Source organism: Copadichromis virginalis, linkage group LG18 (assembly GCF_057382275.1).
Source record: "Copadichromis virginalis isolate Kocher_CV1m ecotype Utaka linkage group LG18, C_Virginalis_male_GT1.1, whole genome shotgun sequence".
Classification (NCBI taxonomy): Eukaryota; Metazoa; Chordata; class Actinopteri; order Cichliformes; family Cichlidae; genus Copadichromis; species Copadichromis virginalis.
In genome coordinates this window covers 13,663,786-13,680,585 of record NC_140635.1, presented here as the reverse complement: position 1 = coordinate 13,680,585, position 16,800 = coordinate 13,663,786, and the positions used below count along the sequence as shown (strand labels likewise).

At 41.1% G+C, this 16,800-nt stretch overlaps 1 protein-coding gene across 1 annotated transcript; it reads left to right on the top strand.

Moving 5' to 3' along the window:
- Positions 1 to 8,283: 8,283 nt before the first annotated feature.
- On the top strand, positions 8,284 to 9,574 carry LOC146687435 (uncharacterized). Its single transcript, XM_085439273.1, has one exon. The coding sequence runs from the start codon at positions 8,437 to 8,439 to the stop codon at positions 9,352 to 9,354; it is 918 nt and encodes a 305-aa protein (XP_085295399.1). The 5' UTR covers positions 8,284 to 8,436; the 3' UTR covers positions 9,355 to 9,574.
- Positions 9,575 to 16,800: the final 7,226 nt, after the last annotated feature.

The following is a 16,800-nucleotide window of genomic DNA, read 5'->3' as shown; positions in this document are numbered from 1 at the left end:
AGCACAGTTATCTACAGTCATGCTGAGCAGTCCCTACAGGCCTCAGTGAGTTGTTAAATGTTAAAGTTCATGACCGTACAATAAAAAAAAAAAAAAGACTGAACAAGTATGGCTTGTTTGAAAGGTGTGTCTGGAAAAAGCCTCTTCTCTCTGAAAAGACCATGGCTGCACAACTAAGGTTTGGAAATTTACACCTAAACAAAACTACAACTTTTGGAACAATATCCTTTGGACACCACAACATCAAAGTGGAGATCTTTAACCATATTGCACAGCACCATGTCTGGAGAAACCCAAACACAGCAAATGGGCAAAAACATCTCATACCAACTGCCAAGCATGGTGGTTTGGTTCTACAACCACAACCTGGGCATCCTGTAGTCTCTGAGTTGACCATGAGCATCCCTTATCTACAACAGAATGAGTGAAAGGTGTTTCAAGTCAAAGTGCAGAACTCTTAATAAGCCGAATCAATCTTGTATAGAAGGGGGGGCCAAAATTTATCCACAAAGCGAGAGACTGATGACATCATACGGAAAACAATTTATAAAAGAGTTAGTGCTACCTGGGCACCGGTTTAGCTCAGTGCTTTGAGCAGGTGACTACTTGCCACATGGCTGAGAACGGCTGGCTCGGGTTCAAGCCTGACCCGCTGCCCTTTACCGCATGTCTTCTGTCCCCGCTTTCCTGTCCTTTCTTCACTGTATCTATCAAAGTTGAAAAAGGCCTCCCTCCAAAAAAGTTAATGCTACTTAAGGTGGCTCTACAGGCTATTGAAAAGGGCGTACTTAGTTCTTACAATCTGAACAACAAGTTAGAGTTTTAGTCATTAAACACACAATAGTCCATCTATACTGATCAAAAATATAAAACAAATTTTACATTTTTTTTCCTGTTCACTATATTGTACTGGGTTGCGTGACCACTGCAGGAAAAATAAAATTGCTTTTTTTAATGGAAAGAAAACAGAGACATGAGAAATGCCCTTTGAGCCCAGATCAAAACACTTTATCCACACAGAGCTACAGTGTCAAAGCAACTTGTTGTTTTGATAGCAGTAACCAATTTACAACTTTTTTAACACATGGATTAAAGGTTTTGTGCGAGTTACAACTTCTTGCAGGTTGAGAGCTAGTTTAGGAGCTTGAAAAATGTTTGGAGAAATGTGCCAAAGTAGTGAAAAAACTATGAGAGAGAGCCAGGGGCCGTGTCCTGTACACCAGTCAGCTTAGCAAACAATTCAGGCAGGAAGAGGGTGGGGAGGAAAAATCAGCTGAAAAATTATACATGATAAAAAACAAAAACACAGACGGAAATATAAAAAAAGCTAGAAATGTTTACCTTTAAGGAATCTGCCAACTGTTCAAAATAAGTGGAATGCACAAAAACAGAGGTTTTAGAAAATCAAAGTCATAAACGACAGAAACAAAATCCATGAATACTGTGTATTTGCATGCTAATCTTGATGGATTTAGCCAGTTTGTGTATAAAATACCAACAGGAACTGAACTGGAAATTCATAATTGCAGAATTCTTGTTTTCGGAGATCCTTCAGCAGCTGCCTCGACACTACTTTATTTAAATTCTTCGCAGGTGTGACCACCACTCCAGTACCCACAGTGCATAAATGGCATTCAGTGCTCTCACGCATCAAGCATTTTTAGAGTGCAGCCCCATGTTTTAAAGCACACTTAATTTTGTTGTCTTTTTCTGCAAGAGCACACTATGTGTTAGACTAGCTGTGACCTAAATGTCCACACCCAGAGTCCTCTTTTTGAAGAGGCGAACATCTGAGGAAGAAATAATTAGAAAGTGTCTCTAAAACGTTTCTGTAAATCATGCAGAAAATGCTTGCATAACTGCAAGCTGCTGTCTACCACTCAATCTGATGCCCGCCGTCCAAAAGCTCTTTCAGGGAAAACATTGTTGTGACTGAGGCCAGCTGCTGAGGGACATTTCATTTATCTGAAGTGGCGCGCTCAGACAGCTCATGAGCTCACGCTGTTGCTTTCAGCATTTCGCTTCCTTTTCTTCTGCATGAAAGCAGAAGGAGTTTCAAAGTTCTATTTTTGAAAGTTTGTGAACAGCTGCTTTACTGTCTCACTATATCCAGTGATATAATGAAGATCAAAAGAATAACACCATAAATTAAAACACATGCCTGCGTGTTCATACATGAGCGAAGCGAACAAGCGCCGCAGGCTAGTACATTTAAATAATCATGAGTATAAACTGGAATAATTCACATTTTAAATGACTGATCTTTAGTTTTAGCCAATAACTTAATCCTTCTTTAAACCTTTTAAGACTAAACTTCAAAATATGGGCCTGAATTGGACTGAACATTTCCTCATATGATCTTCCCCACAGTTCAGACAGTGAGTTACAGGACAAAGAAGCCTCGGCTCCTGTGGACAATGCTAGATGAGCGCTGCAGCACTACTGCCACTTAAGAAAATAAAAGAGGTTGCGAAGCCAAGATTGAAGATTGAACAGCACAGCGTGTTAAACCACGTTCCCAAACCTGGCTCTTCCTGGAACCGGTTCAGCCGCGGTCTTTCAGGACTGCCCGTCTCTCTTTAATGGGTGTTTATGAAGCTTAAAAGCCCTCTCAACACCTCCACTGACCATCAGTAGCTCTTCTAACTCAGACCATAGATGAAGTAATCTTTGCAAACTTTCTGTAAATGAGGTCAGCAGCCGTTTTAATGAGGCTCGATCTATGTTGGCACGCTTCTCCTCAGATTAGACATGAACCAAGTAATAGACTCACCACCAAGAGGCTATTGCTCTCAAGTGGCTCGACAGTACATCAGACAGCGATTTTTATTCGCCCACCTCCTCATAATAAAAGCCCCGGACATCCATATAAAGATGTATATAAAGTTTTTTTTATATATTTTGTCACTGCAGCTTAATATGTCTCTTTTCTTCTGTGTGTTTAAAGTCATTGTTTGAAGATTATGTGAAATGGTGAGAAGCAAAGGATGTTCTGACATTACCTTGTTATCTTGGTGGATCTCATTGCATTATCGTAGCTGATGTGAATTTTAACACAATAGAAAGTGAGGGCCTGTCAAGTTGAGTACAGCTTTGATTTCTCCCTCGGTGCTCTACTTTAAGTGCATCATTTCAAAAGGGAAAATTATGAAGGCCGGCTGCTTCACCATTTGTGTTAAAAGTCTTCTCTTTCCACACTTACCTCTTTTTCGCGTCCCTCAGTTTGCTGAAATTCCTGAAAGTTTTCAGATGCAAATCTTTAAATGGCATTGAATGAAATATTCAACTTGTTTATGTGGGTAAACATGAGAGATAAGTCTGAATAAAGCGATGATGACCCAAAATTTCCCTTGGCTGTAGTGCAAAATGTCTTAAGGTGGTGGTTCTAATATGTTTGCTTGCCACTGGCGGTTGGATTTTTGCAATAAGGTTTTAAAAGCTTAGAAAATGACAGAAAACTAATTTTGGCAAAAAAATATACACGCGTTTTATGTATAGTCAGCATAATGTCAAGTGGTCAGACCATTATTTTACTTCAAAAGGAAGTATCTCAACAGTTATTGGGTCGATTTTCATAGGATGAAGAGCTTCCACTTAACTTCACCCGCATGATCGGCACAGTTGCCTCTGTTCTCAAATGTCAAAGTGTTATCCTCCCATCTTCCTAAGATCAAAACCTCTTAAAGGCTTAAAACCTAAATAGTCATGAAAACATGAAAGTGTTCAAGGCAAATTTATGATCAGAATTTCATAAATAAAGGATGCTGAAAAGCATCCAAGCTGACAAATTTAGAATTAAAATATTATTTCTCTTATAGCGAGGAAACACCTTAGGGGAGAATTGATTTCTATACTCTTTCTGCATTTATTGGATTACAGTGATCTGCTCTATATGGTTGCACATGTCTGATATTTAAGGGAGTAGGATACTTTATTCTACTATGCTTTACGTTATATTACCGGCTGCTAAGTGACCATATAAGTGACCTCTTTTCTCTGTAGATACATGTGTAAAAACCAGAATGGTCTTTGCCAACACAATATTTGGAAAGTGTTTGCTTCCAGAGCTACAACAGAACTTGGCAAGAAAGCTTTTAAATAGACTGCTCCTTTTTTATGGAACAATTGACTGCTTCAACCTGATAGGAAGGCAACAGTAACCCCATGGGGTACCACTCTGGTCAGCTAAGAACAGGAAACTGAGGCTGCAATTCACCAAAGTTGCCTGCTCTCATGACTCTATGTTCCTGCTGTGACGTTTGGATGGTAGAGCCAAAATTAGGCATGAATGCACAAAGCCATCCTGCCTTTTATTAGCAGTTCAGGCTGTTGGTGTTGTAACGATGTAGGAGATATTTTCTGGGCACACTTTGGAGCCCTTAGTACCGAGAGTTGTTTAAACACCACAGGCTACCTTACCCTAACCTCTGAAGAATGTTCACAGCATGTTTTTGTATTCATATCATGAAGAATCAGCACTCAAGGTGACCCAATTGTCAAAAAAATTATATCAGCTCTAGCAGCAATTGGTATCTAACGTCACATAAAATTTGAAGATAATATCTTGAAAACTGTGCTAACAAACAGACAAACAAACTGAACCGATTAGATACTCCCTCTCTTTGGAGCAGTTATAAAGGTAAAAAAGGGTCCAAGCCGGTACCATCAAGGTGTACCGAACAAAGTGTTCAGTCTGTGTTTATATTTCACATATATATCATAAAGTCCATTGCTCTGATATGCTAACATGCTATAAGAAAAGAACCCTTAGCATGTTAGCATGCTCGTTAGCCTTTAGCGGCTTTGTTCCAAGTTTCAGTGTGATGGCACAGAGAAATTGTTAAGACTGCTCTAAATAGATTTCAGTTTTCCTGAAACACAAAATGATAAACCACTTTGGCTGATAGCTGACAGCACTCTATGCTGCAGGTAAAGACAGACTGGGTGAGTAGATGAATTTCTTTCTTTCTTTGCTATTTCCAAGAGCCTGCTGTCAACGCAACACGGAACAAACTTCTTCCACTTACTGTACATGCAAACAAAATGTAGCATCTTCACAGAACATTTGTGCTTTGTTCCCTATTCATGATTTTTCTCTTCAGCAGTTGGATCGTTGAAAGCCAGTCTGTAACACGCTGAGCTTCTGTTGCCTCAAATATGCCTCCTCCTGCCAGTCCTACGAAATGTTTAGAGATGCACCAAATGTTTCATTCAGATTAAATTTATCCATGGGACACTGACACTAATTATTGCTTTGTCTAATTCTTAACTTCAGCTTTCACCAGTGCATTTTTCATCATGATGAATACTTTAAACACATACTTTTACCTTCCAGGACTTGTAATTAAGTATGTAAAAGCTCTGAGTACTTCTTATTCTATTGAAAAATACATACAGTGCATGTAGTCGGTAGAGTTTGGCAGTGGTCTGCTGAACACGTCATAGACACCTCAGCTTCACTACTGGAACTTTAACATTATGCACTCCACACTGTATATAAATGCCACTTGTTTTGCACATATTCAACTCTGTATATTTTATATATTTTATATATTTTATTATTATTATTATTATTATTATTATTATTATTATTTATTTATTTAATTTTTTTTTAACTATTTAATTTGTAAAAATGTGCATACACACACACACCACACACACACACACACGTAGGAAAATATTTAGTATACACATCCAGAAATGCATACACTATTATATATTGTACATATATTTATTAGTTTCAGGTTGGCCATTCTTGTATTTTGCTCGTTTGTGTTGTTGTGTTTGCACATCTCTGTTGCTTGTGGGGCTCGCACACAAGAATTTCACTCGCATGTGCTGTGCCAGTGTGCCTGCACATGTGATGTGACAATAAAAGTGATTTGATTTGATTTGATTTGGTCATTTCAAATTTTCAGCGCCGGCCTAATGACCAAAGGCACTTGCACTGCTTAATGAAGATAGCTGTGTGGACTTATCTGGGTCAGTATATGTTATTGCTGCAGGTCAGATCTGAGTGAAAAGCAGTCTGACTTTTTGCTCCTCTTTCAGGCGCAGAGTCAAAGCTGAGAGACGTCGAGGGGCCAGGCTTTCATGTCCGTGACTCACGTGTCACACTGTTTACTTCGCAGATGAAATACTGTACGGGTAGGAGCCAGACTCTTCAGTGAGATGTTTTTATGTTGTGCTTTAGCTTGTAGCAATGCTGTAGTTTTTGAGTCAGAAGTAACGCCTTCTTGACATACTGAACTTCTGTCTGCCAGAGACGGTCGTGACCGTTGGAGTCTTGAAATGACTTTTTTAGCATACAGCAGCTCTCTTTATGACTAGACTGAATAGATTGCAGCAAAGTCTTGATTGTGGATGTTCTTCAGGGGATAAATACATTTAATTCTTCGTCTTTAGAAGTAAAATACATGGACTGTATATACAATATGGGCATAACCTCTGTGACATTACCCATTGCTTGTTGAAGTCTCATTGTGAAACCTCTAGCTGAGCATTATTACTGTCATTATTTTGGTGTTTTGAAATGTGAAATGTTCTCAAAGTTTTAAAGTGACTGAAGAAGCCTTGGACACTGCAAATGAGTCTGTAAATTCATAAGGAGAGTGTTTGTTAAGGCCAAAATATAAAGGCACTCAGTATAGACAGAAGCAAAGACCTCCCATTGTTTTTTGAATCCACAATTTGGAGCTTTAGTCTTTGTGTTCTGGCTACACTATGTTATGAGCTTAGCCTTGAGAGACTTTGTTCTTGGGAAGTTTTATTTTCTCAAGTTATTTTTTCATTTTTAAATTATTTTCTCTGAAGTTTTGCAGTGATGGAAACAAACTTCCAGTTTTTTTCCACACATTTTCTTGTTGCAACCTGGGGGTTCGGCCCCCTGCTGACAGTTTGAAAGAATGCACGTTTGAATAAATTTTGGAGATGGGAGAAAAATTCATGTCCCTCTCAAGATAAATTTGTTCAGTTCTGTGCCCATGTTTCTTTTCCCCGAGCCTCACAATAAGATCAGCATTTTAAATTGTAAAAAAAACCTTCAGATAACAGATATTTAATGCTGATTGGCTAATACTAACGCTGATACATTAAACTGAGCAGGTAAACATGGCAAACATAAACACTCACTACACTAAAATGCAACTTCAACAATATCCTAACATTGCTTTAACAAAGCTTTAAACACTAATGACTGATCTGTATCCCACCAGATACAGATATTCACATCAGAAACAATACAAATAGAGGGTTTAATCTTGAAGAAGAAGACATAAATTGCACTCCTTTCTGTCTTGGCGTGGGCTCATGAAAAGAAATTTCTCTTCAATATTTCACACATAGATGTGGTCTTAGAATTGCCTTGATCTGAGGAGGCCTTAACTACAGCCCTGCACCTGCATTTGCTGTAATGTGTCCTTTTGTGCTTTCAGTGCAGAGCTGATAAAACTGGGCTCCTGTGCCCACCATCTATCTCTTCTCCTTCCCTCTTGTCATCATTCAGGAGCCGCGTAAACACAAGCTGTTTTTTGTTCTCTTCTCTGCACTTTGTCCCCATGGCAAGTGCAATCCTATGCTAACAGGGCAAAATGAATCATTTCATTCCCATTTTCTTACTGTTAGCCATGGCAACAGCTTTCTGTGAGCCATCTCAGCTGTGCTTCTCAAGGCAACACTCTCACTCCTGTCATTATGCTGTCCATTAGTGCTTTTTGCCATTGTCATTTGGATTTCAGGCCTTTTCTTAACAGCTGGCTGCCACGTGGTGTCCTTGGTGCTGGTCATATAAAGACAAATTAACAACAGCGCCCTGAGGTCATTGGAGGTCTTTGCAGATTCACTCTCTGCATGTATTGTGAAAGGAGTCGCATGTGATGATTCACCACGTTAACTCATGTCAAGGACTTAATGCAATAAATTTGATTTGAATTCATGTAAAGTACATTTAAATGCATGAATGTTTTCTGTCTTCTGAAGAATGGTTTTTAAAAGCCTTGCACAAAGAGTTATAAAATAAACCTTTAAAAAAAAGTGCTTTTGAGACCTTTAAAACAAAAGCACAGCGTCTCTGAGCTCCCAACCAAGAATAACTTGTGAATGAAATACATGACGCAGCATTTTCTGTGGCACTATGATGCAATTGAGTTTCCTGGCTTGGAAATGGGAATTGTTTTGTAAATCCTCTTTGGAACAACCTAACCATTGTGCTCCCTTAAAGCAGGACATGCACAAGCACATTGAACCCTGATAGAAGATAAGACCTCCGACGGAGGGGAGAGAGCAGCGACATGTGAAGACGTGTTTTTGCGAGCTCTGCTTAGATTGACCATTTGCGTAATTTTCCCGCTCCCCTTCTAGTACATCCCGGCGCGAACCCGTCTCACAAGTGCCTAATCTTTCGAATCAGTTGTATTTTGTAGTCTAAAGCTGTTCAACATGCCTAAATCGCTCAAGCAGAAGCCGGGGCCTGATGCCTCGGACTTGCCTGGTGCGGATCCGGCCGCGGGGGTGGGGGCCGGGCCGGATCTCGACACAATCATGGCTGCCATAAAGCAAACGGAGCAGAATGTGCTAGCCAAGATCGACTCGTCTGTGATGACAGCTGCAGGTGAACTACACAAGAAAATAGACGACTTGGCGGGTGATTTAAGGTCAGAGGTCCTGAGTGTGCGCGCAGAGTTTGCGAAGGCTATCGAAGACATGCAGAAAGAAAACGCCACGCTCTCGACCCGCACTGATGATCTTGAGGAGGAAGCTAATGGCCAGGCTAACCGTGTTGTAGCACTGGAAGCTAAAGTTGATGCGCTATCTGCCCAAGTCGTCCGGTTGGCAGACAAGGCCGATGATTTGGAGTCCCGGCAACGTCGTGATAACTGCAGACTAATTGGAGTGGAAGAGGGATTCGGAAATATTCGACCGGAGAAAGCCGTGGCTGAATTGTTGAAGGAAGCGCTCGCCCTCGACTATACGCCGACGCTCGATCGGGCGCATAGGAGCCTGCAGCCGAGGCCAAAGGATGGAGATGCCCCGAGACCGATAATCGTCAAGTTCCACTATTTTCAGGAGAAAGTGGATGTTCTTCGAAAGGCCATGGGGGCAGGTCCCATTACCCGTAATGGGAAGCGTTTCTACATCTACCCAGATTACTCGGCCACCGTTAGAAAGAAGAGATCGGCCTTTACCGAGGTGAGAAGATTGCTTCGCCGGTGTACGGGAGTGAAATATGGTCTCCTGTATCCAGCTACATTGAAAATCACGACCCCGGCTGGCGAACAGATGTCTTTCGAAGACCCGATCAAGGCAAGGCACTACGTCGAGACCAATCTGCGCCCGCGGGAGACGGAGGGAGAGTGACAGTTAATTCACGGACCACAACAAGTATCACACGCTGCGTGCTACCATTGAGGTAGTCTGCACAGGCTGTGCATTGACTGGTGAACGTCGCCACGCTACGGTTGGATGCCCTTTATGATTGGACAAGGTATAGCTATAAGATGTTGGGGATTTCTGTGGATGTCATGTGGCCTGGGGAATATTTTATTTCAGAATATCTTCGGTATCCTCATTGGTCTTAGTTCCAGCCTGACACCATAACCCCAACAGTGCTTTTATTTTGCTTTTTGATGTATTCTGATTAATTAATCCCCTTTTTCTTATCACCAGTGTCATTATTTTTATTGGGTTTTACCCCTTTCTTGTGGGATTATTTTCCAACCGTGAGTGTTCAGAGCCGTACCGGCCTGTAAGTGGATGGGTGCCGACATGCATGCGGCAATAATGATGCTGAGTCAAGGGTCCTATTATACTTTGTTCTGTCTTTGCTGAGTTCATGTAAGAGTTTAAGCTAGTGTAAACGTGTTATATGCCTAGGAGAGAGAGGAGTGTTTTCAGGGCAGTCTCAGGTTTGTGGAAGACCAGCCCAGGGGTCCAGGATGGTGAGAGGTTTATCTATGTTTATCTGTTTGTTTTTATTAGTTTTGCTTTGGGTTTATCTGTGGTTTATGTTGTGGCTCAAACAGGCACTGAAACACTGAGATATAACCAACGTGCAGGATCAGTCTATTATCGATTGTGGCACTATGACTCTGGATAATGTGAATAATCAACAGAAATCGGTCTCATTCATTAGCTGGAACGTCAAAGGGCTGAATAATTTGGTTAAAAGAAGCAAGGTATTTAGTCATTTGAAATCGCTCAAACCTGACGTGATGTTTCTACAGGAGACACACTTAAATACTAACTCCCAAAAAAGATTAGGTTGTAAGTGGATTGGACAAATATATCATTCACGTTTTAACTACAAAGCCAGGGGAACAGCAATCTTAATTAGGAAGGGGGTTCCATTTGAACACTCTGAAGTGATATCAGATCCTAATGGCAGATATGTTGTTGTAGTGGGCAAGCTGTTTAACACACCACTAATACTGGCTAATATTTATGGACCTAACTGGGACAACGCACAGTTCTTTCTTAATTTTTTTTCGACTCTCCCAGACCTTGTCTCCTATAAACTAATTCTAGGTGGAGACTTTAATTGTGTCCTTTCTCCCCAGCTGGACCGATCAAGCGTAAGGTCGAGCAACACCCTCTCGTCAGCAGCAGTGGCTATTAATTCCCTACTTCGTTCTTACGGCCTATCAGACCCTTGGCGTGCAACAAACCCATCTACGAAGCAATTTTCCTTTTTTTCCCCTGTACATCATAGTTACTCCAGGATTGATTACTTCATTGTCGATAACCAGCTACTTCCCTTAATTTCCAGCACCAAATACCACAGTATAGTGTTGTCAGATCATAGCCCTGTGCAGATGGGTCTGGTTTTTCCAGGTAATGTAGCGCCCCAACGAACGTGGCGGCTAGACCCCCTATTACTTTTATGTGAACGCTTTAAAACGTTTCTCAGCAATCAGATTGACTTCTTTCTAGAAATTAATGACACCCAGGATGTGTCGAGGGGAGTCTTGTGGGAGTCTATGAAAGCCTATATTAGGGGCCAAGTTATTTCTTATGTGGCACACAGAGACAAGGAGCGCTCTAAACAACTTAAAGAACTGGCTGACAAGATTGCGGATATGGATAGGCGTTACGCTCTTTCACCTATGCCAGATCTTTTTAAGGAGAAATTACTGTTGCAAACTGAATTTGACACGCTTATGACATGGAGAGCCGAAAGAAATATTTTTAAATCCAGGCAGGTATATTATGAGCATGGAGATAAAGCGGGGAGGCTCCTTGCACTTCAGCTCAAACAGCGGTCAGCTGAGCGCGTGATTTCGGGAATTGAAATAGGTGCTGATTCGATATCTCACGACCCCCGAGTCATTAATGACCAGTTCAAATATTTTTACTCTACCCTATATCAATCAGAGGTGGGCAGTAATTCATCCGAGATCTACTCGTTTCTTGACTCGCTGGATCTTCCCAAGCTCTCTCCGGACGCTCAGTCGCCTTTGGAACAGCCGTTGTCGATTGAAGAGATAACGAACGCTATTAAATTATCTCAGACTGGAAGGTCGCCAGGTCCGGACGGTTTCCCCATGGAGTTTTACAAGGAATTCTCTTCGAAGCTCACACCTATTTTAGAATCAGTTTATGCTGAATCTTTTGCTACTGGCAATCTGCCGCAGACGCTTACCCAGGCCACGATCTCAGTCTTACTAAAGAAAGATAAAGATCCTGTACAGTGTAGCTCATACAGGCCAATAAGTCTTTTGTGCTGTGACTATAAGATTTTAACCAAAACTCTTGCACTACGGTTGGACCCTATTATTTCCACCATTATTAATGAGGACCAAACGGGCTTCATTCCCGGACGGCAGTCATTTTTTAATGTGAGACGACTGTTTAATGTGGTATTCTCCCCCCATTCGACAATACAACCGGAAGTTATTCTGAGCCTTGACGCTGAAAAGGCGTTTGATAGAATCGAATGGTCCTACCTTTTCACAGTTCTGGAGATATTCGGCATGGGACCTACTTTTTGTAGATGGATTAAAGTCCTATATTCAACGCCTATGGCTGCAGTCAGGACAAATGGTCTGATTTCGGAATATTTTTCGCTCTACAGGGGGACGAGGCAGGGCTGTTGCCTGTCACCCTTCCTGTTTGACATTGCGATCGAACCGCTGGCAATTGCTATCAGATCTGATGAGAGGATTAAAGGTATATCCAGGGGAGAGGTAACTCATAAAACTCTGCTTTATGCTGATGATCTCCTTTTGCAGATATCAGACCCAATTGGGAGTATGCCCCACCTTTTCCGCTGGCTGCGGGAGTTCAGCAACATATCGGGGTATAAGGTTAATTTATCAAAATCTTTACTGTTTCCATTGAACAATCTGGCAAAACAGACCACTTATGACGATTTGCCTTTTAAAATTGAAAATGACAAATTCACATATTTGGGACTGGAAATAGCTGGCTCGATTAAGACTATTTTCCAGTATAACTACAGGTCTATTCTGGACAGTACTAAATCTGATCTGGGTAGGTGGTCAAAACTTCCACTTTCGCTGGCAGGACGGATAAATGTGGTGAAGATGACTGTAATGCCCAGGTTTCTTTATCTATTCCAAATGATCCCCATCTTTCTCCCCAAATCCTATTTTGCCCAGCTGGATCGCTTTGTCTCTTTGTTCATATGGAACAAAAAACCTGCACGTATAAGGAGAGCAAGCCTGGAGAGAGCTAAAGCTGATGGTGGTTTGGGCTTACCTAATTTCTTATTCTATTATTGGGCTGCTAACATTGTCAAGCTGACATATTGGATAACCATGTTTGCGGATGGGGAGGGTCCAGTCTGGGCAGATATGGAACTGAGAGCTACACTCCCAATCTCTCCGATTTCGATCTTAACTGCCCCTCTCCCACTGAATGTCAAAGCATCTGGGCTGAACTCCAATTTGGTGGTTCAAAATTCAATTAAGATCTGGGGTCAATTCAGGAAACATTTTAACTTGACAAATACTTGTAGCTTTTCTCCGATAATGTTCAACCATCTTTTTACACCATCTCAAATAGATCATTCATTTGCAGTCTGGCACAGAAACGGTCTGGTTTTCTTTCAAGATCTCTTCACTGAGGATGGCTTTGTCTCATTTAAATATTTGTGTGAAGACCATAACTTACCAAAGTCTCACTACTTCAGATACCTTCAGGCTCGGAGTTTTGCCTCTAAATTTCTCCCAGGGTACCCGTCTCTGCCCTCTAAGGACCTACTGTATCTAGTTCTTAATGTGAGTCAGCCCACTAAAAGAGCAATATCGAAGATTTATGCATTGATTCTTGAAAGCTGCCCTCATACATGGGACAAACCTAAGGCGGCGTGGGAAGGGGAGGTTGGAGAACTCATATCAGAAGACATCTGGAAGAAGGCCATACAGCGTATACATACGTCTTCTCTCTGTATTAGACATGGCCTGATTCAATTTAAGGTCGTCCACAGGCTCCACTATTCTAATGACAGACTGTCTAAACTGTACCCTGATGTTGCACCGAATTGTCCTAGATGTGATTACTCTCCTGTTTCTTTGGGGCACATGTTTTGGTCATGTCCCTCCCTGTATGGTTTCTGGACATCAATTTTTCAATCACTGTCAGCTATATCGGGTGAAACACTGCGGCCTGACTCTTTGATAGCTATCTTCGGTGTACCTCGGGAAGAGCTGAGACTCTCTCCCCTCCACAAAAACGCAATAGCCTTTGCCTCGTTGCATGCCCGCCGTCTGATACTGCTGAGCTGGAAGGCGTCGAACCCTCCTTCCTACGTCCATTGGATTAGAGAGGTGATGTTGGGATTAGCTCTGGAAAAAATTAGGTATACCGTGCGCGGCTTGGAGAGTAAATATGACAAAACCTGGTCACGGTTCATAACTCATGTCAAGAGTCTGTCTTTTGCCTGACTTATTGTTCTTTACTTGTTGGTAATTTATGCTCTTGCTCTCTTCTCGGACTGCTGTCCAGTCTCCTCAATGCCCGTACTTTGACTGTTGGGATTTCTTTATTCACTTTTTCTTCTTTGTTTCTTCTCTCATGTGCCGGGGTCCGGCTGTTGGTGCTATAATGACTGTCACAGATTGGTTTGAGTGTTTCTCCCCTTTTTTTTTTTTTTTTTTTTTTTTGTGTTGTGTGTACTGTGCTTCCTGGTTGTGGGGATGCCACCTGGATGGGGGTGGGGGGTAGGGTTCGCAACTTTTGTAAGAAATTCTGGACTGTTTTGTTGGAAAACTATAAATAAAGTTGTAAAAAAAAAAAAAAAAAAAAAAAAAAAAAAAGAAGATAAGACCTCCCTGTGCGTTTGATCTAACGCGGTCCTTTATCAGTGAGGCTTGACACAAGTCACTATCCCACACTGGAGATATTGCTTCTGTCTGCAGTTTTTTCTTTCTTTTTTTTTTTTTTTTAGCCCATCTCTCTTGTCGGAGTAAGTTAAATCCTGCTTCAAAGCCTTTCAAGCACCTTTAGTAAGCAGAAATCTGCATGATTAAGTATGAATCTTGTCAGTTTTTGATGTTTCACACACAGAGTTGTTCACGTATTATTAAAGAAATGTAATCTCATTTCAAGACTAGATGAAATTTTTTTTGCTTGCTTTTTTACCGTGATGGGGGCTTCTCATGAAATCCAATAATCTCCTCTCAACGGGAGATCAGTTTGGAGTGAAATTACATTGACCTCATCTACAGATACAGGAGCTCTTCATCCTCATTAAAGCACTCAGAGGGCTCAGCCTGTTGTGTACTTGACAAATAACATGAAAACAGGTAAAGTCCTTTTTTTTGTCCCAGATTTATTAACACTGTGATGTCTGAATACCTTTAAGCCCTGTTGTATCAGAATATGTGATATTTAGGTTTTGAAAAATTGTTCTCCCATGTCAATACAATCATAGGAAATATAATAAAATAAAAATTATTTTGCCTTACGTAGGTTTAGGGCTATTTCTCGGTCATGTCAGAGTTAGAAAGCTTCTCTCTGTAAAAGGTGTAAAGAGAAGTTTGACAGAAAAAAAACAACAAACTGTGAAAATTCCCCAGAGAGATCTATATCCACATAACATCACAAAGCCAATCCTCCTGTTACGCCACATCCAAAAAATACTCACCTAGATTGAGCCCCTGTGACTGTAGAGGCCGTTTGAGTAAAGAGAACTCAGTGTTGTGAGTTTGAGAAAGCAGTTTGCAATGATGTGAACTTTATAACATGGTCCCTTCTGCTGGAAGCAGCCATTAGCCAGTAGTGTTGGACATAGTCAGCAACAACAGCCCATTCTCACTCCTGAGGCGTAACGTGACAATTTGTCACGTCCCGCGGCGTTCCTGAGGGACTCGAAAGGTGCCATAACCATAACCTTACCCCTAACCTTAACCAGCACCTTAATGACGTTAAATAGTGTTTTCCAAAGCGATTTAAGTATCATGAATGAACATGTGTAGATTGATTCCACACAGTTCTCATGTTTCTCAATTTTTCCGATCTCTTCATTTAGGGACGTGTTGGGTGCCCGGTTGACGATTTGTCACCTAGCGTAAAATATTACGCTTTGGGAGTGAGAACGTGTTGGCAACAATGTTCAGGTAGGCTGTGGTGTTTAAATGATGTTCAACTGGTACTAAAGAGCCCAAAGTGTGCCAAGAAAAGACACCGTTACACCTCCACCACTACCCTGAACCAAGGCAGGATGAGCTCATACTTTCTTGTTGTTTACACCAAATTAGACCGTAACATCTGAATGTTGCAACAGAAATTGAGATTCATCAAACCAGACAGTGTTTTTCTTCTGTTGTCCAACTTTGGTGATTTGTTTGAATTGTAGCCTTGGTTTTTACTGCTCTTAGCTGACAAGAGTGGCAACAGGTGTGGATTCTTCATTCATATTATTGTATTATTGTAGGGTCCTTACTTTACAATACAAAGCACCTTGAGGCAAGTGTTGTTGTGATTTGGCACAATGTAAAATAAAATTCTCCTTTCTGTTTTGATAGTCTGTTTGATTTTTAGGAGGCCATCTTCAGCATGTCTACATGCCTAAATGCACTGAGTTACTGCCACATGAATGGCTGTTTCAATATTAGTGCTAATAACCTGTTGAACAGGTGTACCTAATAAGGTTATATTATAGAAGACAAATTCTTGTGAATAACTAATCAAAATACTAGTCAGCTGTTGCTGTAGCCACTTTCACACCGTGTATGATCCATACTGTTCGGAGATCGTGTGCTCTGATCTGTGTGCCGTCAAGATACCAGCACAGTACGATGTGGGAGTCATGTTTTTACATTTTGTTGTCAAAGTCTCACAACTCTCTTCTTTTTTGAAGAGTTTTACTATTACTTTATTTTTCTTGAATTATGACAACTGCTGAACATCAGAAGCTTTAACTGAAGCTTTTTCTTACATGTAGTTTGATCACATTTCTGCTTGAAGACATAGTTTGCCCATCTTATAGTGTTTTGTTTACTATAATGCTTGCCTGACAGCATGTGTTTTGAAAACAGTTGAGAACTATGGCTTTTCTTTGCTGTATAGTAGAAAAATATTTGTTTTATCGGAGTATGAAGTGGAAAGAAGATGGTTCATTCGTGACTGTGGAACCTGGAGCCGAGAAGACAATATCACCACATGGCCCGTCGACTTGCATCTGAAGCTTGAGCAGATGGAGTTTGCCCACTTCTCGTGGAATTGAGGATGTTCGCATTTCCATTTCCCTCTGTAATCTACATTTTTGTGATAACAACAACTGGGGAAACTGCATCTGCTTGTGATGACCATGTGATGTGACCCAGAAATTCTCCTAAATAG